The following is a 22,751-nucleotide window of genomic DNA, read 5'->3' as shown; positions in this document are numbered from 1 at the left end:
CTGGTCGGGTTATCGGGTCGGTCTCGGTCTATGATATAGCACCGCGTCTACTATTTAACTTTTTTTTTCTTAAACCAAAAACTTTATAAATCATTAAAATGAAACAAGAAGTAAATCGTGGATACAATTCGGGGATGATATCCCAATAGTAGAAATGAGATTAATATTTCATAATCAAGTTCGTTGATCTCTTAATATGATGGTAAAAATAAAAAAGACTCAAAATAATCTATAATGTTAAAATATTATTTGACAATAAAATTAATGTAAAAGAGGTCAGTACTTTTAGTATACAAAGTCGAGAATGCTCTAGTCTAATCATATACCAGTTGGATTGTAGTGTGGGCACGACTCTTAATTCATGAGAACGCTTCTCTACAAGCTAAAACGTTTGTTATGTATGGATCAATTGCACCATAAAGTTTGCCATTAATAACTACAACAAAACTTCCTTCATTTGACAATATGATTGCCCCGAAAGAGGAATATGCACCATTCGAAGACCAAGTTGCATCCACTTGACAAATGAGAGGGAATATACTACTAGTTTGCTTAAGAGGACGAACTGCTAAGATGAGTTAACTATTTAACTATTATATATAGGAGACGGATCAGGTGAGAACCATCTGCCTAGGAGAAAATTGAGAAGCAATCGCAGTCGTCAACGTGAAATTTGAAGTGCAAGTAACAGTTTCATATAGTGCACCAAAGTACAAGTAGAATGTATTGAAAGTGCATCAAATAATGTACACTGAACATCAATATTAAGTGCACCAATGTAAAAGACATTATCATTAGATGCACCAATGTTAAAAATGTAAATTACTTGCATTAGTAAGTGAAAATTGTTGCACTTTTAAGTGATTTTACTTGCAAGTAATTTAGAATTTAATTATACGAGTATATGTTACTTTATTATTTTATTATTTTATTATTTTTTTCAAATTACACATTGAGTATGTAAGTTTTTCCAAAAAAAAAAAAAAAAAAAAAAAACCAACGAAAAGAAAAAGACTTTTTACATGCCCAACATGCGTTTGCAATGAAAATTTCATCTTTTTTATTTATGATAGTGGAACCCATAAAAAACTTATATTTGTATGAGTATATTTTTTCTTTCTATGGTGTTGCTCTAAGGTTTGGCCTTTCACATGTACTATGAAATGCGGCATTATATGATTTTTACATAATTTTTTCTCTTGCAAGTTGCAAATTTTGAGCAAGGCTCATTGTTTAAAATAAGGGTGCAGGTGTGTGTTAGGCGCGTAAATTTTCTTATTTATTTTTATTTTTATATTGTTGTTGTCATTATTTTTTTTCCTCAACTCTTCTATTTTTTACTTGTTAGGACAAAAGCTTACAATATTTTGAACTATTGAGATTGTTCTTAGATGATCGACTGGACAATTAAAAATTAAAAATTAAAAATTGCCAAATCGTGACAACCCCCTTTTAACAATTTTAATCAACGATAATATTATATAGATAAATTTGAAATTTAATTGCTATATTTGTTCAACTTTAGGAAGTGATAGAGTATGTGGTACTTTTTCTCCAAATTAAACTAAGATGCATCTGATTGTAAAATGTTGTATAATCTAATCCCTTAATACATTCGAGGGTATATTTGATTCAAATATTGAAATCAGAATAATAATGACAATCAAATATTTAGTAATGGTAGTGAGTTTAGATTAAGCAAAAACAGAAAAAAAAAGTCCATTTGTTTAGTAGTAGATAAAATTTAGAATCAAAATAAATAAATAATTAATTAATTAATTAAAATACAAATAAATAAATATCTTATAATATATATATATATATACACACACACACACACACACATACATATGTGAATATATATTGAAGTTTCATATTTAATGCATTAACAATGACTTTTTTAAAGTACTAAAAATAAATACCAAAGATAAAGATTAACTCAAATACAAAATATTTAAATCAAAACACAGTGAGCTAAACAAACGAATCACTAAGAACCAAAATTATCAAATTCAAAATCAAAATAGAAAAAACTTAGGAGCATGAATCAATAACTATTATTAATTTTGTATTTAGTTTAACTTTGTCAATCAATTAAGAGTTCGTTTTTTTTTTAAAAAAAATTTTTATTTTTTATCTAACTAATGGGAATGACGTCCAAAGTTAGTCATGTATTCTAATTTCTAACGGTTCATATGCTTATAGAGCATTTATTTAATATAGGAGTAAATGACCAAAATGGTCCATCGATTATTATGAAATTACCAATTTGGTTTTCGATAATTTTTATTCTCTAATTAAGTCCTCAACTTTGAAAAAGTTATCCATTTTGATCCTCAGTTTGGTCAGCGTTAAAATTATATTAATTTGTAGGGCACTAATGAAATTTCATTTGATAATATCTATTTTCTATCTTATTTAATTATTTAACCCTATTTCTACGGTTCTACCACAGATTGACGCTGCATCCTAATTCATTCTCAGAGACAACGCTCAACAGTCACCTCCGACAAGGTTTTACAGCTATGTTGTTATCGTCGGGTCGCCGTCCCCAGCCCTAACCCTAATTCTTCCGCTATCCACAAGAAAAACGACAGCAGTTCTTCTTCGATTACAGATTCAGCCCTGAGAAATCGCAAGACCAGAGTCCTCGACGAAGATACCTATGTCACCGCCATTGAGAAGATCATCGAGCGGGATTTCTTCCCTGACATTCCTAAGCTACGGGATCGACTCGACTGGCTCGAGACCGTCCGCACGGGCGACCCGCTTCAAATTCGCAGTGCGCAACTGAAAATTATTGAGTGCCACCACGGCAAGGTCCTCAATTATGACATTGTAGGTAAATTTCGAACCCCCGGCTCGACATTTTTCAGAAACTCTGCCACCCCCTTTGATGATGCTTACAAGAGCCATACACCAAGTGTAGCCGATAATGCTAATAATAGTAATGATAATGCTGTTAGTATTGGCAATGGTGGTGAGGGTGAGGGTGAGGGTGAGGTGGATGTGTCCTTGTCATTAGATGATGAGAAAGTGAATAGAAAGAGGACAGAGAGGTACGAGCAGGTTAGCGGGTAAAATTTCATCAATGTCCTACATTTAAACAGATTTTTAACGCTTAAACAAATAGAGGGCCAAAATGGTTGGTATTTTTAAAATCGAAGACTTAATTGAAAAAGAAAAATTGTCGGACTAAATTGATAATTTTACAATAGTAAACTCATTAAGCAAAAAAAAAAAAAAAGTATAGAATACTCGATTTAGAATACTTAAATTATTTATAATTTTTTTGGAAATACACAGGAAATATTTTTTTAGTGTAGGAGTCACGAGTCAGCAGCGAGCGGCGTGCAGTGGCGGCGGCGGCGATACATTTTTGAACATAATATAATATAATAATATTAAAATAACAAAAAAAGAAATCTGTTAAAAGCCGAACATAGCTGTCTCCGTCTTCATCGCGCCTGCTTCGTGAATTTTACAGTCTCATTCCAGTCCGAGAATTTCAGCACCTTCATCGCAGGTACAATCTCCCGCGCACGAATTCATACTTTTTGCCCAATCCTTTATAATCAGTAGCTATCATTTGCTGTTTGCTTCCCTTTCTGAGAAGAAAAGTTACTGGTTCTACATTTTCTTTCTTTTCCTAACAAAACTGCAAATTATTCACATCTAGATTTGTAGTGCAGCTTGTGGATCGCACGGAAAATCATAGCGTAGGGGATCATTGAGAAGATGGCTGTGTAAGTTAGCGATTGAATTTGTTTGTGTATTTGTATAATTATGGTAAAAGTACTCTTAGCATCTGCCTAGATGGAAGTGTTAATTTTTAATGTTTTTGGTGCTGGAATAGAGTTGCTTCTGCTCCGGGGAAGGTTTTGATGACTGGAGGATATCTTATCCTTGAGAGGCCAAATCCAGGGATTGTCCTGAGCACAAATGCTCGATTTTATGCCATTGTGAAGCCACTTTATGAGGAAGCCAAACCTGATAGTTGGGCATGGGTGAGTCATTATACTTCTGGAATATCCATTCAGTTTACAGTAATATGTTTTTCCCTTTTTCCTGGGCAATTTTTTTAGAATGGTGTGGTAGTCTAATTGGTTGGCTTTCATGTTTCTTTGGTGGTAGAAGAAATTTGGGATTTTCTAATGACTACAAATTATGCTTGTTGAATTCTTCCTCATATTTTGACCCTTTTCATTACTGAATGCTGTTTTCTTAGTGTTTGACTTGCTTAACTGTTTTAGAATTGACTAGAAGTCTGCATTTTCATAACTGTTATTTATTTTCTTTGATCACTGTACACTTCAGTTTGTTCTTTGCCAAGCTCATTTCCATCGTTTTTTTTTTTTTGGAAGATGAATTCTACTTTCACATTTTCACATGCAAGGTTTTATTTATCTTAGGCTGCACTGTGACTATGCAGGCATGGACAGATGTGAAATTAACTTCTCCTCAGATGTCAAGAGAAACCGTTTACAAATTGTCCCTTAAAAACTTGACACTTCAGTCTGTCTCTTCAAGGCAAGTTTTAAAATTTCGCTCAGTTCATGTCTTTTTTACTTGGATGGAACATATGTACCATTAATCCATATTTGATTAGAAACATTATTTTGGTTGGTTTTCATGTTTAAACAATTGTGAATTAGATGCAAAGCCTGGCCTGCCCTTATATGTACTGATGGATGCTTTGTATTGATGGCTGTATAACAGTGATTCAAGAAATCCTTTCGTGGAATATGCAGTGGAGTATGCTGTAGCAGCAGCACATGCAACCTTTGACAATGATAAGAAGGATGCATTACATAAGCTACTTTTGCAAGGTAATATCTGGTACTTTGAATATTTGCCTTGTCTAAAAATTAGACATTTCCAAAATACTGTGCCAATTTGCAATTAGTTTTCAAAGAAAGAAAACAAACAATTAACATTATAACCGGATTATCATGCAGGTCTTGATATTACAATCTTGGGTTGCAATGAATTCTATTCATATCGGAACCAGGTATTCCATCCTCAAACTATTGACAACATATATGAATAATCTGCATGTGCTATGTTTTTACTTTTTTACTGATGATTATTGCTTGCACCTTTTTATTTGTTGGCATATATTATCTTTTCCATAGTGACCATACTTCAATTCTTTGGACAATAACCATCAAGTATGTGATGCGAATTATTTTTATCATAAAAAACACATTGTATGCATTTTGAGCTGAAGTATTGCAAGGTCCAGAGGTTCTTCAGCACAATCGACACAAATAAAATAAATAATGTTATCAACATGCTACATGTAGATTTCCCCCTTTCCTCCCCTCCTGAGTCCATGCCAAAGATAAGAAATGAAAAGGTTGTTTTAGTCTCTTATACATTGCTGACATTAATCTTTTAACTCTTCGATTTGTAGATTGAAGCACGTGGACTTCCTCTTACACCTGAATCTTTGGCTTCCCTTCCACCTTTCAGTTCAATCACCTTTAATGCAGAAGAATCAGGTGGGGAAAATCGCAAACCTGAAGTTGCAAAGACTGGATTGGGATCATCGGCAGCTATGACAACTGCAGTTGTTGCTGCTTTGCTTCATTACCTTGGTGTTGTTAAGCTTTCCTCAACTGATAATCATATTCAAGAAGAGAAAGATACTGCTGTTCTTGATGTTGTTCACATTATTGCTCAAACGGCCCACTGTATAGCACAGGGTAAAGTTGGTAGTGGATTTGATGTGAGTTCTGCAGTATATGGAAGCCAACGCTATGTACGGTTTTCACCTGAAGTGCTTTCTCCTGCTCAGGTATGCATTTCACTCCTTATCTTTCATGTGTTAAGATGCTCTAGAACCAATTTTCTTTGTCCTAAAGGAGTAATAGAAATAAAGTCTGAGTTTTCTCTTGGTTGTGACTTTTTCTTTACCTTCGATTTTTTTTTTTTCATTTTTTTTTGCATATAAATATATAATTAGAGTAAGTTATGTTTTAATTTCCTGGATAATTAGATTTACTTGTCCTTTTTTTTTTTTTTTTCATGGATTTCCAGAATGCAGGTATGGCAACACCATTGACAGAAGTCATCAGCGAGGTCCTAAAAGCAAAGTGGGATCATGAGAGGACCAAATTCTCGTTGCCTCCCTTGATGACTCTTGTAAGTTTTATGAGGCGTATGTCATGTTTCTTACTGTAGCTTTGCCTATCTGCTTCAAATGCTAAATGATGTCGATAGTGTTTACAAGCAGAAAGCTGTCTCATGGTGCCATGTTAAGATGGGTATATACCGCAGTGTTTTAAATTTTATATGCTATGTGCTGTGTTAAGCAAGGCGAGATCTGCAAGATAATTAAAACATTTTTTTGGATTAAAGCTTTCATATGCCCCCGACCCACATATGGAACGCAAAAGAAAAGGAAGAAGCTTTTCTTCTCTTTCGTTTCTAAAACATTTTACTGCTGCAGACTGTTACTTCTAATGAATTCTGAATCGTGTTTCATGCACAGCGATTTTACCTCTATTTTGAAGTGCTAATACTGCTCTTTGCAGTTACTAGGAGAGCCAGGAACTGGAGGATCTTCCACACCCTCAATGGTAGGAGCTGTAAAGAAATGGCAAAAGGCAGACCCTCAAAATTCTCTACAAACATGGAGGAATTTATTAGAAGGAAACTCTTCACTCGAAATGCACCTGTACGCCTTATGTAAGTTAGCAGAAAGTAATTATACTGCTTACGAGTGTGTTATCAACAGCTGCTCCGCACTTCCATCTGGAAAGGTAAATCTTAGTATCTTCCGAAAACAAATATTACTTGTCAGTAGCTTTACATCAACTTCAATAATTTGTGCATTGAAATGCCTGCTGATTGCATATACAACAGATTTTTCTTAAGAAAACTTCTGCATTCTTTTTATCTTAAGCGATGGATATTGATACGTGTCCTCGTTATGAACCTCATTTTTTCTGATAGCCTATTCTCCATTTAAGTATCCATGTAGTTGCTAAAGGTGATAAATATGGTCAAGCCTGTAATTGAGAAACCCATTCTAGAATTCTAATCAAACTGTGGATGTTTGAGTTGACCTTCAAAAATTATGTTTTTCATCAACAGTGGATGGAGGCAGCAAATGAGCCGCATCAAAGAGAAGTCATTAAGGAATTATTAGGAGCTCGGGATGCCATACTTGGGATCAGATATCACATGCGGAAAATGGGTGAGGCTGCTGGAATCCCGGTGAGTTCTCTTCCACTAGATAGGGAAGCTCATTTCTTTCTTCGTTCCTCTATTTTCCCCAACCCGCTATCTCCCTGCCAAAAGTAAAGCCCATCCTTGTGCCTCTATGAACCAACCGAAATTTATTTTGGATTTTGCTATTGCTAATTAACCTTCTGCAGGAGTTTCTGTATTTCTGCACACTTATTGCTGATCCAAAATTTTGCCACCAATTTCTTGCCATCTTTATTCATATATATATATATATATATATATATATATATATATATATATATATAATGCTGCAAACTCAGTGATTGTTGGTCAAAAGGATTCTCTGTCTGTACTAAGTAGTTTGTTTTCCCTCCATTTTGATCATTTCTTTTATACCACATCTCTACATCTACAGATAGAACCAGAATCACAAACTCGGCTTCTGGATGCTACGATGAATATGGAGGGAGTTGTATTGGCTGGTGTTCCAGGTGCAGGTGGGTTTGATGCAGTCTTTGCTGTTACCTTAGGGTCTTCAAGCAACAATGTCGTAAAAGCATGGAGTTCACATAACGTACTAGCCCTACTTGTAAGAGAAGATCCCCGCGGTGTTGCCCTGGAGAACAATGATCCTAGAACCAGTGCAGTCACATCGGGTGTTTCTTCCATCAAGATTGAATAGTGAAGCCAAAACTAAACTAAACAGCAGGTTCCTCATTCCATCAAATTAGCAATTTTTAACACGGTTATAGAATAATTATTTGTCTTGAATTCCAGATTATTTGCTGTTTGGTCACATGTACTGTACACAAAGTAAGTTTACAGGGAGCATTTAAAGGTGTGATGTAGGGTGAAGAGAAGTAAACAAGAGCTTTTTGTAACACTCTCATTTCTGTTCCCCCAAATTTAATAAAATTTACCTTTTCACTTCACTTCCATGAAAGCAAATTCTAATGGTGGAAATATTGATTCGTATACAGCAGGGTCTATGCAAGAAAGGAGAAAGATCATATTTTTATAATATAATTGACATATAACATATGCAAGCATATATTCATTCAAGAGTAGCAGTTTTAAGAATGAAGAAAAAAGTATAGAAAACCATATATTTATATGCATCGTTCTCGTTCTTGAAAGAGCTTCCAAGGTTTTAGAGCAACACCATAGCTAAATCCCAGATTCCTCGAGCAATTTTAAGATACTATGCTCTGGCGCACTGATTGATGGCAGAATAGGTCGATTAGTCTGGCGTTTTGATTTCGTTGCAGCAACCTCTGCCTCTATGGCTGCCCCTTCCTGCTCCATAACTGGCCTTCCTCGTACTGCAGAAACACGCTCCCTCCATATTCTTCCATCCTGCAGCTTTCTCATCAGTTTCATTACATCTGTTATACTGTATGAATGATTTTGATGACTACCTACTGAGATTTGAAGTAGCAAACAAAGTATTTTTGGGTAACGAGGGAAAGAGTGCACACTGGCTAATTGGCTAAACCCGGCCTTGTGAGTTGTGACCCTAGCCAGCAAAGGACCACAAGGAGGTAAATCAGCCTAGGTTGCCCATAGTTAATCGGCTCAAATCAAGAAAGCTAGTGGGCCAGCCGCTCCCACCGGGAGTCAAACTTGGAACTTTGTGGTTACCAAGCCAACAATCTGACCAACTTGCCCCGACAAACAAACTGAAAGATACCAAAACTCCAAAAGCAAGAGGCTGACATTGATTGCTCAAAAACTTTTACCTTAATCATTGAAAAGTGAAGAATGTTAATCCTACTCCTATTCCTAAGATCATAGAACCAATTACTAGATTTTGAAGTTGTGAACCAGAGTAACAGGCACAACAAATTCTAACATACCACACACCCTATGTAGACTCATCAACAACCTCCAAACTTACATTCAGTATTGATGGTTCTGGCAAAGGACACTGGATCGGTGAATCATTGTCGAGAGGCTCAACAGGGTGCTCAATCGGCTTAAACTCAACCGCGACCTCAATACCATGAGTGGTGGTGGTGGTAGGCTCACCTCCTGCTACAGCAGAAGCCCCAGCTGCCTCACAGTTTTGGGGACATGTTTCCCTTTCATCCTGCATTTGTAATCAAATCTAATCAAAGCCAAAAAACTATGAACCCTACACCACAACAACTCTAAAAGTCTAAAGAGAAGACATTTTAAAACTCAGAAGTAGGGGGAGCCATCCATGACACCATCAATCTATTCTGACAAAGTGACAAACAAAATAAAACCATCAAAAAATTTAATCTTTTTTATTTTTCCTGAGAATTGCAGTATAATATGCATAAAGTCAATTTCATGACAGACATTCAACTACCATTAACAATTCCAAATAGCAAATTAAAAAATGGCATCCCCATAGAAAGTTCAAAGCTCATATTTTTAACGGTTAGAAACATCATAGGATCATCATATCAAACAACACAGCGAGGTACACACATCACAGAACAAGGCAACTTTAAACAGGAAAAGAAAAGAAAAAAAAAGATAGAAATTTGAAGACAATGGAATCAAGAAAAGTGCAGGGTAAAGAAGAGTGTTGCTTACAAGGGCACTTTGAGCTCTTCTATGGGCAGCTTTAGTGACAGAAAATCTTGAAAATACACCCACCATATTAGGCTCGTCCAAAAAGATCTAGTCTTTGTCGCTTTCTTTATATCCACCACAATGATATACATATATATAGTGAGAGAAAGAAAGAGGAAACGATAAGGTGATGAGTGTTTACTTAAAATGGGGGGGGTTTGTTTGTGTATGGATTCCAGGTGTCTCCATCATCTTTGCACATTAAATGGCAGTTTTGTTCCCTTACGCTTGTACTCTACTATTACGTTGTAGATCCCAAAACCACTTCCCTAATAATTCTTCATATTTTTACTACAAAAATTAAACAAAACTATACGATACTACAAAATCGACATGAAAATGTCTCACAATATACATATAGGAGTATAGGACACACGAGACATTTTTTGGGTGGGGGATGATGAGGTGAAGGTGCATTTAAGAGCATGATGGTGAGGGTAAATTTCAATTATGGCAAAGATGTTTCTTGAACTGCAGAGCCGCCATGTGATCTATATTTAATTTCTAGTGTTGCTTGCATCACAGCTGGGCCCCACCCACTTGCTTCTTTATATATATATATATATATATATATATATATATATATATATAGGGTTAGGTTCCTGTGAGAACAAGTCTTCCCGTGGGGTCAGTGCAGCATAGACCATTAGGTATGCATAAATGCACCACACAGTGTTCGAAAATATACCATTATGTGTGGTGCTGGTGTATTCTCGAACACTGTATGATGCATTTATGCATACCTAATGATATATACCGCATTGACCGCATAAAAAAACTTGTTCTCACAGGAACCCAAATATATATATATATATATATATATATATATATATATATATATATTGCTATCATGTGAACTTGTGAACCCTCATACACGGATGATGTGTGAGATTAGACAGTCAAGATCTGGCTCAACAATTGTTTTATGAAATACAAAAATACATATCAATTGTATGTACATAACTTAGATCAAGATTCACAATGCACATGATAAACCAAGGTCCACAACATAATTTGAGATGTATGAAATAGTGGGGTGCAATTATTTTAAAGAGGGCAAAAGAAGCACTGAAGTGTGAGTTTATAGAATAATTGCATTCCAAGACTAACCAAACAAACACATCAAATGGGAAATGCACACTGTATAGAGACAGAGAGACATTTTTCTATAATTAGAGTTTGCAAATAAATATAGGATTGGAACTACATGAACAAGTGTACTTTCCATATCATCAAAAACATGTCGGCATATCTTGTGTGCAAACAAGATATCCAGATGAAAGAATAAGTAAATGGTACAAGCATTATAATTGAATTTCCTCTTACTGCCCTGCTGGCTGCTACTGGTACTAGAAAATCGTCGTTTAAATAAGACGCTTTGCATCCCAAAATCAATCTTCATCGTCAGAATTATCAAATTTTATCTTTGTTGCTTTTGCAGCATTAGGAGTGATTTCTCTGAAATGGGCGCCATAAAGCTTCGACTCCTGATTCATGCACGCAAGTGGTTAAGATGGCAAGAAGCCGAAAACAGTAACAAGAAACAGCCAAGAAGGGGAATCAAATTTAAGAAGCGGGCAATTCAAATCACAGCTCTTGTGGGATGACAAAGAATGTTTCGAAGGGAACAATATTGGAGTGGAGCGTTACCTTTTTCTTTACATGAGTACCGAATTTCAGGAGGTCAGCTGGTACGATTTGTCCTGCTTCTTTAAGAACATTTACCAATTCCCCTGCGAGTCCCTGCACAAATTTTGTAATTCTAGTCAGATCAAGTAGCAATCATCAAAGAAAAATACGAAAACTGTCATCTTTACTGAATAGAATAGTACCTTGTTTTCTTTCGTGAAGAATGTATGAGCTACTCCTTTCTTACCAGCCCGTCCGGTCCTTCCAATTCTGTGAACATAGTCTTCCGTTGTGAGAGGAAAACTATAATTAATTACAACTTCAACATCAGGAATATCCAGTCCTCGGGCAGCCACATCTGTGGCTATCTGCAAAACGTTGAAAAGATTGAGGATATCATTGCAAACAAGAAAAAAAAAATAGTAGAGACAAAGGAATTTGGAGTATATACAAACTGAAGGGGGGAGAGAGTAAAGAAGACCGTGAAATGAATTTCATATTATAATAAATGAAATTTAAAGTGGGGAAGAAAGTATACCAATAGGGGACAACTTCCCTCCTTAAACAGTGATAATGCCTGTGTGCGTGCATTTTGTGCCTTGTCACCGCTTATTGAAACTACTTTCCAACCCCTAGAGACCAAAAACAAATTTAATATATTAAAATATTTTCAAAGATTCTAAGAGCCAAAAGTTACAAGTTCCTATTGGGGTAAGTATCAACAACTAACCAAAGTTCATAGTCACAGCAGAGTCAATTGAAAGGTAACAGTAAAAAAAGTTATTTATTTTTTACTTAGTTTTGCAGGGCAAATAACAGCATTTAAAGAATGAGGTTTAACAATTAACACTACCTCCTCTGTAGCATATTTTCAACTCGAGATGCTTCCTTCTTGTATAAGACAAAAACCAGTACCCTATTCCTGCTCAAAGAGGACAATTCAAAGCATTATCAAACTCAAGCAGTTCGAATATGTTTTGTATTTGCGAATAGATTTTGAATAAAAGTTGTCCACTTTGTGTGAAATGGACTCAAGATGTGTATGTAGCAATATGCATTCAAAATCTCATTTAAGACTATATGCATCAAAGTTGAGGCTAGACAAGATTGAACCCCGTTAGTTGTCTTATTATTATTCTGTGGAATCAAATACCTTCTAGACTTGTGGTACTTTTCTAACAAATTTTGTAGGCGTTCATCTCGTGCTCTGTCCTCCAAGACCTGCAGAGAGAAGAATGATATTTGCATTCCATTGAAAACAAAGTGAAATGTCTGAGCATCTTGTTCAGCTTAGTACATACCTCCACTATTTGCATGACATCATGGTTGGCAGCTAAATCTTCAGAACCTACAACTACCTGAAGCAAAATTCAATTTTCAGATATTTGTAAACGGTAGAGAGTATAAAGAAGCAAAAAATAATAATACACCATAGCATATCTACTACAGTTCAGTTTCATTCTTCAATAAAAAATTCAATGTGCATTCTTAATTTTCTTATAGACAATTCATACCTTAACTGGGTTGGGGTCCATGAACTCTTGAGCTAACTGATGAACAGGTGGGGGCCATGTAGCACTAAACATAACCATTTGGCGAACTGAAAAAACAAACAAGATTAGAATAGTCAGCACTATATGCATTCAAGTGGATCAGAGAAGAACTGTATAAAAGTGCTATCTGAAGGTAAAACATAAAAGATTATTATACAAAGTGAGCATGACATAGAACAATGTTGGGTCAAGCACTAACCATGATAAGTGGTATTCCTAAAAATGATATTTCATTAAATTGCAAAATAATATGGAGATAAAATCAAAGCTCACTTTGGAGGAGAATAGAAACAAGCACAGACGAATAGATGGTAGGAAACTTCCAAGCAGAACTATGTATAGAGAGCAAGTTAAAAAGTTCACTTACTGAGAAAAACATATTGAACATGGAAGGCAAGACGCCAAGAAGAAAAATAAAGAAAAGAGGTGTCAAGAATAGCATCATTTTGTTCATGGGCAGTCTTGCATATTTTAGTTGGTCATTGGGGAATTTACTATTCAACAATATTTCTTTAACAGTCCTAGCTTGAATAGGGACAGATATGACCAGGAGGAATCACAGTTCTTTTTTTTTTTTTTTTCAATAATTAAGATATGCATTTCACAGTCCAATTTGGCTCATTTTTTATTTAACATTAGTTGTAAACTAGGATATCACCCAACAGTCATCAATGAGCAGATGCTTAGATTTCCATACCAGAGCATGTTTGGCTCAATATAGAGCGAACCTCTGGTTCAAATCCCATATCAAGCATCCGATCAGCTTCATCTAGAACCTACATCATAAATCACAATTATTAAAACATTAACTGGACATGACATGATATAGCACAACCCTTTTAATTGTGCTTCAGACCAAAAGGCAGACAGAATCAAGTCAGTCTTAAATAAAAATGGCAAAAGATAAGTAAACTGCATTTATTTTTACTCGTGAAAAAAAAAAAAAAAATGATGCTTAGTTTCACCCTGAGGGAAAAAACAAAGCGCAGTAAACAAAGAAAATGGCATGAAAAAAAGTTGATTTAAAAAATCTGTGATAACACAAACACTAAAGGATTAATTCTAATTGCATTTTTATGAAAGCAATACTTTCCAACAAATTCTGATTTCTTTTACCAAATTTGGTTTCCTAATCCTTGTAGAATTGGATCTTATGTCAAATTTAATAAAAATTATATCTATAAAAAGTGGCTAAAAACAAGAATGGTTCTATAGTTTATTGATACTCTTCAGCTTTTCTATCAGTGGGCTGAATAGCTCTTATGTAAAATACAGTTGTAAAACACACAACATCAATAATTCAAACCTATTTTCATGTTTTTCATAGAAATAAAAATCATGTTGAAAACGCTAACAATTCATTCCAATTATAATTCAACAAAATAACAAAAGCATATATTAAGACTTACCACAAAAGACACTTCCTTCAACTGGCAGATACCCATTTCAATCAAGTCCTTCAAACGACCAGGGGTTCCTATAACAATGTCCTGGAAAATGAAGTAAAATAGTGAGCTATGACAAATAAGTTCAAGTCCTGAAAGCATACAATTCAACATGACATGCCAATTTTAGAAGAATGCATTAGACAATTTATCCAAATAAATAAATAAATAGACAATACAAATCTAGGTAAAAATTATCAGCTAAGAAGCATCCAAAATCCAAAATAAATTTACCACTCCAGATTTCAGAGCAGATATCTGGGGTCCTTTGGAAGTTCCTCCATACACACAAACTGATTGTGTTCCATTAGGCTTCCCAGCATCACACAGAACATCTGAAATCTGCCATAAAAACATACATTAACGACAAAGTTAAAAATATTCCTGGTAGGTCAATTATTATCTATAATGCATGGAAAAAAAATAGATTGCAGATAACATTTATCTATCTATATATAAAAGTTGGAATACATACTTGCTGGGCCAGCTCCCTGGTGGGTGAAAGCACAAGGCAAAGAGGATTCCTTGGCTTTTTCCCGTTTCTTTTGCTCATAACGTGCATTATGGCTGGGATGCCAAATGCCAATGTCTTACCTGATCATACAGAGCAATTAGCATAAAATCTATATTACTAAGGAAACAAACAAACCCAGAATTATGAACATCCCAACCTGACCCGGTTGCTGCTATCCCAATAAAATCTCGGCCGTTCAACAGAAACGGCCAGGAATGGGACTGAATTGGAGATGGCTTTTCAAAATCTTTGCAGCATTCCAACACCTTATCAGGAAGCCCCGAGTCCGAGAATTTCTCCAAAGCTTTAAACTTTAAATTGTTCACATCTTTCCCAGAAACGACGACTCCCTCACTGCTTTCCATAATCTCAACTGACCCATTGTTCGAAACCTCTACTCCTTCCTTATTATTCGCCTTTCCCGATATATCCACCGACCCATTAAGTCCTTCGATCTCCCCAACATGATCTTTGGCCTCCTCGTCATCCTTGTGTTTCTGTTTCTTCTTCTTCTTCTTCTCTTTATTAGACTCTCTTACGATTTCGGGCTCTGGCTCGGCCTCTGGGTGTTCAAGCTTTCGCTTGTGCTTCTTCTTAGATTTGATCTCGTGATTTTCAATGGTGCCGGAGGTTAGGGGCTCTGAGAGGATTGCAGTGTCATGGTGCTTTCTACCCATGGCTGCTGAAACCGGTAGAGAAGTGAAAACCCTAAACCAGAGTTCGGTTAATGGAGGGAGATGGTACTTTAGGGTTGCGGGCTTCTCAACAACTGAATGCAAATTTGCAAAAATGCCCTTTCTCCAAGCCAAAATTACCACGTATCCACTTTTTTTTTGGCGCTGAAAGAAAATTACAGACTTAATTACCGAAATGGTCCCTCGACTATCAAGGGACTATTTCGGTAATTAACTCTTATTTGATTTTGAATTTGAAATAATTATTTTAATTATATAACTAACTTATTTAAATAAAATTTATAAATAAAATAATAGGTAATATTTGTCAAAAATCTCCACCAAAAACTTATTTATTTAAACAAAATTCTTTATGTAAGAACTATGTTTATTTTATATCTTTAATTTTTTTAAAAAAATGTTTATTTTATATCTAATTTTTTCTTTTTATATATGTAGAGTCAAATTAATTATAATTGAAGTTTAAATGAATATATATATATATATATATATATATATATATATATATATATATATATATATATATATATATATATATATATATATGTGTGTGTGTGTGTGTGTGTGTGTGTGTGTGTGTGTGTATGTGTGTGTGTGTTTAAGTTTCAGTGCGGGTGAATGCTTACCGTGCGGTTGTGCACGTGATTAATGTGCATGAGTTTTAATTTGTGCTTAATGTGCGTGAGTCTTGTGCTTAATGTGCGTGGGGGTGTAATGCTTAATGTGCGTGAGTGTGTAATGCTTAATGTGCGTGAGTTTTGTACTTAAGGTGCGTGAGTCTTGTGCCTATGGTGCGTGAGTTGTGTGCTTAATGTACGTGAGTGTGTACTTAATGTGAGTTGTTGTTGAAACTTTAAAGTGCATGAGTTTTGTGCTTAATATGCGTGAGTTTTGTGCTCAATGTGCATGAGTCCCGTACTTAAGGTGCGTGAGTTTTGTACTTAATGTGCGTGAATGTGTATTTAATGTGAGTTGTTGTTAAAACTTAAAGTAGTGCATGTGTTTTTGTACTTAATATGCGTGAGTTTTGTGCTTAAGGTCGGTGCGTGAGGGTTGTGCTTAAGATGCGTGAGTTTTGCGTTTAATGTGCGCGAATTTGTGTTATGAATGTACTTTGTTTGTGTTTAAGTGCGTCTGTTGTGTACTTAAAGTGCGCCAGTGTAATGTTTAATGTGAATCCACCCGATCAACCGCACGGAAAGCACCACCCACACCTGATCCCTTCCCTCTCTCTACACACACACACACACACACACACACACACACACACACACACATATATATATATATATATATATATATATATAATAAAATATAACTATATATAATAACTTCAAAAAATATGTATAAATATATCTACCCACACAATTAATGCACTTAAAATGCATTCACACTTTGAAGGGAAAATTTTGTAGTCATTATTTTGCTTTAATATATACATAGAGACAGGGACGGACCTACAGTGGGGACAGTGGGATCAGCTGCCCCCACTCACCCCACCCCTTCCCTTATATAACCCTTGTATGTATATGTGTATATATAGTACAAGCTTTAATATAAGTATTATAAAATAGAGAATTGTTAATAGAATGTGGCTTAGCTTAGTTGGTTGAGCCTATGGTTGGCTTGAATGTAGGCTAGGGTTTGAAACACTATCTTTTCCTTTCAACATTTTCCTTTCCTTATTAACACTATCTTTTCTCATCATTTCACATTTTCACTATTATTAATAGTGCATATTGCTTCAACACAATAATATAATCTTCATTTATATATTAATAATGAGATGAGATGTGTAATTTATAATGGATCTTTTATTCAAATTATTTTATTAAATTGAATTCAAATTATTTTATTAAATTGATTATGTTCATATTTTGTTATGAATATTTTTATAATGTTTTGATGTGTTTTATAATTTTTTTATATCCAACATTATTTGTGGTTATACTTTTTAAGTGTTTCATTTTTTTTTTCTAATTATCAATTTTGCTTTAATATTTTGCCCCCGCTGAAAAAAATTCATGGGTCCGCCACTACATAGAGATATATAGAGATAGAAATTAAGAGATGATGAGAGAAAAATAAAGTGTGTTGAAGATCGTGAATTATAATGAATAATACATGAACTTTGTTTAAACTAACAATAATGACAAATACCACAAGTTATTTTTATCATTCATTAATGTGAAATTACGTCCACACATAAAAAATCTTAAAATTGGATGGCATGAAAATTTGAATGAAAAAAGAAAAAGGCTATCGTTCACACGTTTTAATCGAACAAGTATGTGGTTTAAGATTATTTGGACAATGCATATAGTAGTACGTGAACTCTCATACAATGTGTCTCACACCTTGTAATGTTTCGCATGTACCCACAACACGTAACCATTTAGAATGGTACGTAATTTTATATTACAAAATACAAAATGTTAGATATTTGTCAATTTTAATTTCCATGTAACGACAAATCTACTATTTGACTCTTTGCTTTATATATAGTCCCACATGCAAATATTGTCTATATATGAGAAACAACAAACCAACACGTACAGATCAATAATGGAGCTACACAATATTGTTATCTCCTTCATCGCCATCATCTTGTGGTTGTTGATCATCAAACCCTACCTCCATAGCCGGTCCAGAAAGCTACCTCCCGGTCCGACCGCTATCCCCGTGATCGGTTCACTCCACCTCCTCGGTTCTCGCCCCAACCAATCCCTAGCCAAGTTGGCCAAACTGCACGGCCCCTTATTCACCCTCAGGCTCGGCTCCGTCACCACCATAGTCGCTTCCTCGCCGGAAACCGCCAAGGAAATCCTCCAAAAACAGGAAAACACCTTCTCCGCCCGCACCGTCCCCGACGTCATCACCGCGCAGCCCAACCCTCAGGCCACCCTCGCCTGGGTGCCCGGCGACCACCGCTGGCGCACCCGCCGGAGAATATGCAGCACCCGGATGTTCACCAACCAACGCCTCGACTCCCTGCAGGAGCTCCGCCACAGAAAAGTGGAACAGATGGTTTCCCACATAAAAAACCACTGCGCCGGCGGCGGCGGCGGCGGTGACAATGAAACCGCGGCGGTTGATATAGGCCGGTTGGCTTTCGGCACCACCCTGAATTTGATGTCCAACACCATATTCTCCGTCGACATGGTCGACCCGGAGTTCGAGACGGCGCAGGAGTTTAAGGACTTGGTTTGGACGATCATGGAGGACGCCGGGAAGCCAAACTTATCGGACTTTTTCCCGGTGCTGAGGTGGCTGGACTTGCAAGGAACCAAACGACATATCCGGCCGGCGTACAACCGGCTGCACGAGATATTTGAAGAAACCATCGTGAAAAGGGTGAAAGAAAGGAGTTCCGGCATGGAAAGAAAAGGTGATTTCTTGGACGTGCTTCTTGATCAGTGTGAAGAAGACGAATCTGCTTTTGATCGCCAAACTATCAAGCCTTTGATCCTGGTAATTAAGTGCTATCTATCAATATTTTTTTTAGTGATATATTTAATTTTACTTGTATAAAAAACAAATTTAAGTTTTAAAAAATAAAGAGAAGAAATAGGCATGCATAAATGCTGGCCGATGATGATGGAACTGTTGAACAAAATCAAAGTAGGTGAGAAACAACCATTAATAATATGACAACTCAGCTCTTGTCACATCGTAATAAAGTTTTTAGTTATTGTTTTATAAAAAAAAAAAAACAATAATAATCTATCTACTTCGTTGACTCTATGGTGCTACATCTTTTATTCTCTTTTTTTTTTTTTTTGGGAAAGAGGGGAACACCCGTGGGTCGTTAGGCGACCCTCACAATATTTCTCTCGCCAAGAAGGCCAAGCTCGTCTTCCCAGAGGAATCTCTGAATGGTTCTGGGTGGCCTTTCAAACCATCTGAAGTCAACGTCTTGATAGAACGCTTGATATGTCATAGTGTCCGCTGTGTTATTTTGTTCCCTAGGAGCTTGAGTGAAAGTTATCTCCCAATTTCTCGTTCTTGCATCACGACACAACTCTATGGTGCTACATCTTTTATTCTCTTTATGAGATAATTTATCGTAAGTTTGATTTTTCTTTATGAATTGTTTATTAATTTTAACTAGTCAATTATAAGGAACTTAAACTGACTTATCTCAGGACTTTAGAGGCTTATAGTCCAATAATATCATGATGTTTTTTTACGTGGGAGGTGATAGGTTTGAGCCTTCCTATAAATTAAAAAAAAAAAAAAAAACCTCTGATTTACCTCATTATATAATAAATTAAAGGGTATTTATGTATGAATGATCTTTTGGTTTATGTATTAACAGGATTTATTCATCGCCGGAAGTGACACGTCGGCGATAACAACGGAATGGGGAATGGCGGAGCTTCTTCACAAGCCGGAGTTACTCCGGAAGGTTAGAGAAGAAATCCTCCAAGCAATCGGCAAAACAAGGCCGGTGAGGGAATCGGACTTCGAGAAACTTCCGTACCTCCACGCGGTGGTGAAAGAGACGATGAGGCTCCACCCGGCGGCGCCGTTACTGTTGCCGTACAGAGCCGAAAACGACACCGTAATGTTCGGGTACACGGTTCCAAAGAACAGCCAGGTACTGGTGAACGCGTGGGCGATCGGGAGGGACCCAGAGTACTGGGATAATCCGTCGGAGTTTCGGCCGGAGCGGTTCTTGGGGTGCGATCTGGATTATAAAGGCCGGGATTTCGAGTATATTCCGTTCGGGGCGGGGCGGAGGATTTGCCCGGGGATGCCGCTGGCTATAAGGATGGTGAACTTGATGTTGGCGTCGATTATTCAGTCGTTTACGTGGAGGCTGCCGGACGGAATTACGCCGGAGAAGTTGGACATGGAGGAGCAGTTTGGTGTTACGTTAAGAAAGGCTGTTCCTCTTCTTGCTATCCCTTCTATGGAGTAAAAAGCTTTCTTCACGTGATCACGTCATTAAGGCCTCGCTAGTTACATTGTTGGTTAAAAATAAAGGTATAGATCTCAATGTTGTCAGTTTTTTTTTTTTTTTTTTTAGTGTACTATGAACTCGATTATATATCTGTTCAATATACTTTTTTCATATGTTGTAACTCAAATAATTAATACCTGATCGAATATTTGACCTTTCCACCAACATAACGTCTATGTAGTTCAAATTATACACAGCATAACGCATCAAAATTGGATTTTTTTTAAAAGGCGGACGTTAAAACAACATCGTTTTTGCAACCGTGTACACCATGTAAGTTGCACAACATAACGCTCCCCTCAAACATGATCCCTATTTTTATTTTATTTTTTTTAATTTATGAAACCACCTATCTCCCAGCTCTTTGTAACGAACTCTATTTGTGACATTTGACATTTAGTGCTTATGGATATTGCCTGACTAGGACCCTAGGTTGTCTAAAATCGCCACATCATATACATGCAGGTGCATGATTGATTTTATGATATTTTGTTAATCCATATTAAATTAAAAAGAGTTAGGTATTATGGATGTATAAATGACACCTATAATCAAGACAACCTCATCAAATTTATCTATAGCATGTACATATTATATATATTACATTAATGAAATAAATAATAATTAAAAAAAATCCTCACAAAATGTAAAAACGACAAATAGATTGGATTGCCTATGTCACAACATAGCTCAATCCATCAAGGTATATGGCCAAACATGACCCATATTGATACAATGTTAGATTGTTTAAGCAATACTCGTTATTTGTTAATTATGAACCAACTAAGATTGAGTTCATATTGCAACTTGAATTGTGTTACATATTTATTTTCATTTCGATTAGTCGTATACTAACAACTAAATTTTATCAAAATCTAATATACTTATTCAAAATGAATTCACAGTATACTAAAATAAACATATATTAAGATCTACTGTACAGTGAATTTGGAGATCCACCGTCCATAATTTGTCATAACTTGTATGTTGAGTAGTTATGCTACTGAGTGTTAAATTGTGGGTCAGGTAAACCCCACTCAACATACACTAGTAACTTCACATTGACCAAAAAAAAAAAAAAACTTATTACATATTAGTTTACTATGGAGTACTAATTAGTACTTCGTAATGTCTATTAATCTATTACTGATTCACTATTACTCTACTATTATGAAATCAGTGGATTCTAATTTATGGAGTAAACTGTAAAGTTGTAAAAAAATATTGTTTGTTCCACCCTCCATATATTATGCACTTATGTATTCTAATAGTTTAATCAATAACCATTTAGTAATACACTAATAATAAAATAACTCAATAAACTAAAATATTTGAAAAACAATAAAGTAAATATAATACTCCGTAGCAAGCATGGATGGCCTAATGGCCTATTATGGTTAATGAGTCGAAATGGGACAATGTATCATGCTGCTCAAATTAGTCCAATTATGGAATAGTGTAAACTTTTTTTTTTTAATTATTATTTAAAAATGTAAATAGAATGAAACTCGTCATGATCATAGTTAATAAAGAAACATAAGGAGGTAAATCAATTTAAGTTATTTATAGTTGGATAACTCAAATCTAAAAAGACAATATACAATTCTCAAAAATTAAATTTGAAATTTTGATTTCTCATTGTCAAACTAATTTGATTAGGGGTGTTATTGGATTGTGTCAAATGTTATTATAGCGTATCGAGTAACATATAAAATTTTTTAAAAAGTATATAATCATTGGAAAATAGCACTTTTCCTTCTTAAATTATTTAAGTGACAGTTTTCATCTCTGATATGTTAAATGAACACATTTATCCAAGAAACACTATAGCGAAAGAAACACTATAGCGACCAAACATAAAGATTATGATGACAATTTAGAACCGGAACTCAATATTCAGAGTTTTTTTTTTATTTATTTATTATAAGGAAGGGGATACCCTATATAACACTACTTGCCTTAAATGAAGTTCAAACCTTTCACCTCCCACTTAAGGAGCAACGAGGTACCAATGGACCACAAGCCACTTGGTATATTTAGAGTTTATTAAAATCGTGAACCGAAACTGCATGTTCATGTTCTGAATTGAAAAATAAAATACTGCATGTTCATGTTATGAATTGAAAAATAAAATACATTTTTTTTGAA

The 22,751-nt window shown here is 35.4% G+C and overlaps 4 protein-coding genes across 8 annotated transcripts; 2 read left to right on the top strand and 2 right to left on the bottom strand.

Moving 5' to 3' along the window:
- The first annotated feature begins 3,411 nt into the window (after window positions 1-3,411).
- LOC109149341 (phosphomevalonate kinase) lies at window positions 3,412-8,086 on the top strand. Of its 5 annotated transcripts, none has more exons than XM_019297060.1 (11): window positions 3,412-3,526; window positions 3,680-3,746; window positions 3,857-4,007; window positions 4,433-4,530; window positions 4,720-4,829; window positions 4,959-5,011; window positions 5,417-5,800; window positions 6,043-6,147; window positions 6,540-6,767; window positions 7,102-7,224; window positions 7,613-8,086. In XM_019297060.1, exons 2-11 carry the CDS (start codon window positions 3,739-3,741, stop codon window positions 7,877-7,879), a joined length of 1,527 nt encoding a protein of 508 aa, XP_019152605.1. In that variant the 5' UTR covers window positions 3,412-3,526; window positions 3,680-3,738; the 3' UTR covers window positions 7,880-8,086. The 5 variants fall into 5 exon arrangements, with proteins under 5 accessions (XP_019152605.1, XP_019152603.1, XP_019152604.1 ...); XM_019297058.1 differs by having other exon boundaries at window positions 3,413-3,526; window positions 3,693-3,746; XM_019297059.1 differs by having other exon boundaries at window positions 3,413-3,526; window positions 3,688-3,746.
- Window positions 8,087-8,184: 98 nt separating this feature from the next.
- LOC109149345 lies at window positions 8,185-10,037 on the bottom strand. Its single transcript, XM_019297069.1, has 3 exons — window positions 9,763-10,037; window positions 9,095-9,286; window positions 8,185-8,553 (listed from the first exon to the last, which is right to left on the bottom strand). The coding sequence occupies exons 1-3, from the start codon at window positions 9,826-9,828 to the stop codon at window positions 8,365-8,367; spliced, it is 447 nt and encodes a 148-aa protein (XP_019152614.1). The 5' UTR covers window positions 9,829-10,037; the 3' UTR covers window positions 8,185-8,364.
- Window positions 10,038-10,923: 886 nt separating this feature from the next.
- Window positions 10,924-15,695, bottom strand: LOC109149340 (DEAD-box ATP-dependent RNA helicase 5). The gene is made up of 13 exons (XM_019297057.1): window positions 15,100-15,695; window positions 14,904-15,022; window positions 14,663-14,770; window positions 14,393-14,473; window positions 13,681-13,759; window positions 12,945-13,030; window positions 12,732-12,788; window positions 12,584-12,651; window positions 12,284-12,352; window positions 11,969-12,062; window positions 11,634-11,798; window positions 11,452-11,544; window positions 10,924-11,288 (listed from the first exon to the last, which is right to left on the bottom strand). Exons 1-13 carry the CDS (start codon window positions 15,617-15,619, stop codon window positions 11,193-11,195), a joined length of 1,635 nt encoding a protein of 544 aa, XP_019152602.1. The 5' UTR covers window positions 15,620-15,695; the 3' UTR covers window positions 10,924-11,192.
- A 2,467-nt stretch (window positions 15,696-18,162) lies between these two features.
- LOC109149812 (geraniol 8-hydroxylase-like) lies at window positions 18,163-20,716 on the top strand. The gene is made up of 2 exons (XM_019297813.1): window positions 18,163-19,108; window positions 19,956-20,716. Exons 1-2 carry the CDS (start codon window positions 18,203-18,205, stop codon window positions 20,559-20,561), a joined length of 1,512 nt encoding a protein of 503 aa, XP_019153358.1. The 5' UTR covers window positions 18,163-18,202; the 3' UTR covers window positions 20,562-20,716.
- Window positions 20,717-22,751: the final 2,035 nt, after the last annotated feature.

The sequence above is a fragment of the Ipomoea nil genome, unplaced genomic scaffold (genome assembly GCF_001879475.1).
Source record: "Ipomoea nil cultivar Tokyo-kokei standard unplaced genomic scaffold, Asagao_1.1 scaffold2159, whole genome shotgun sequence".
Taxonomy (NCBI): Eukaryota; Viridiplantae; Streptophyta; class Magnoliopsida; order Solanales; family Convolvulaceae; genus Ipomoea; species Ipomoea nil.
The sequence above is the reverse complement of the archived record's forward strand: the minus strand, read 5'-3'. Positions and strand labels throughout refer to the sequence as shown.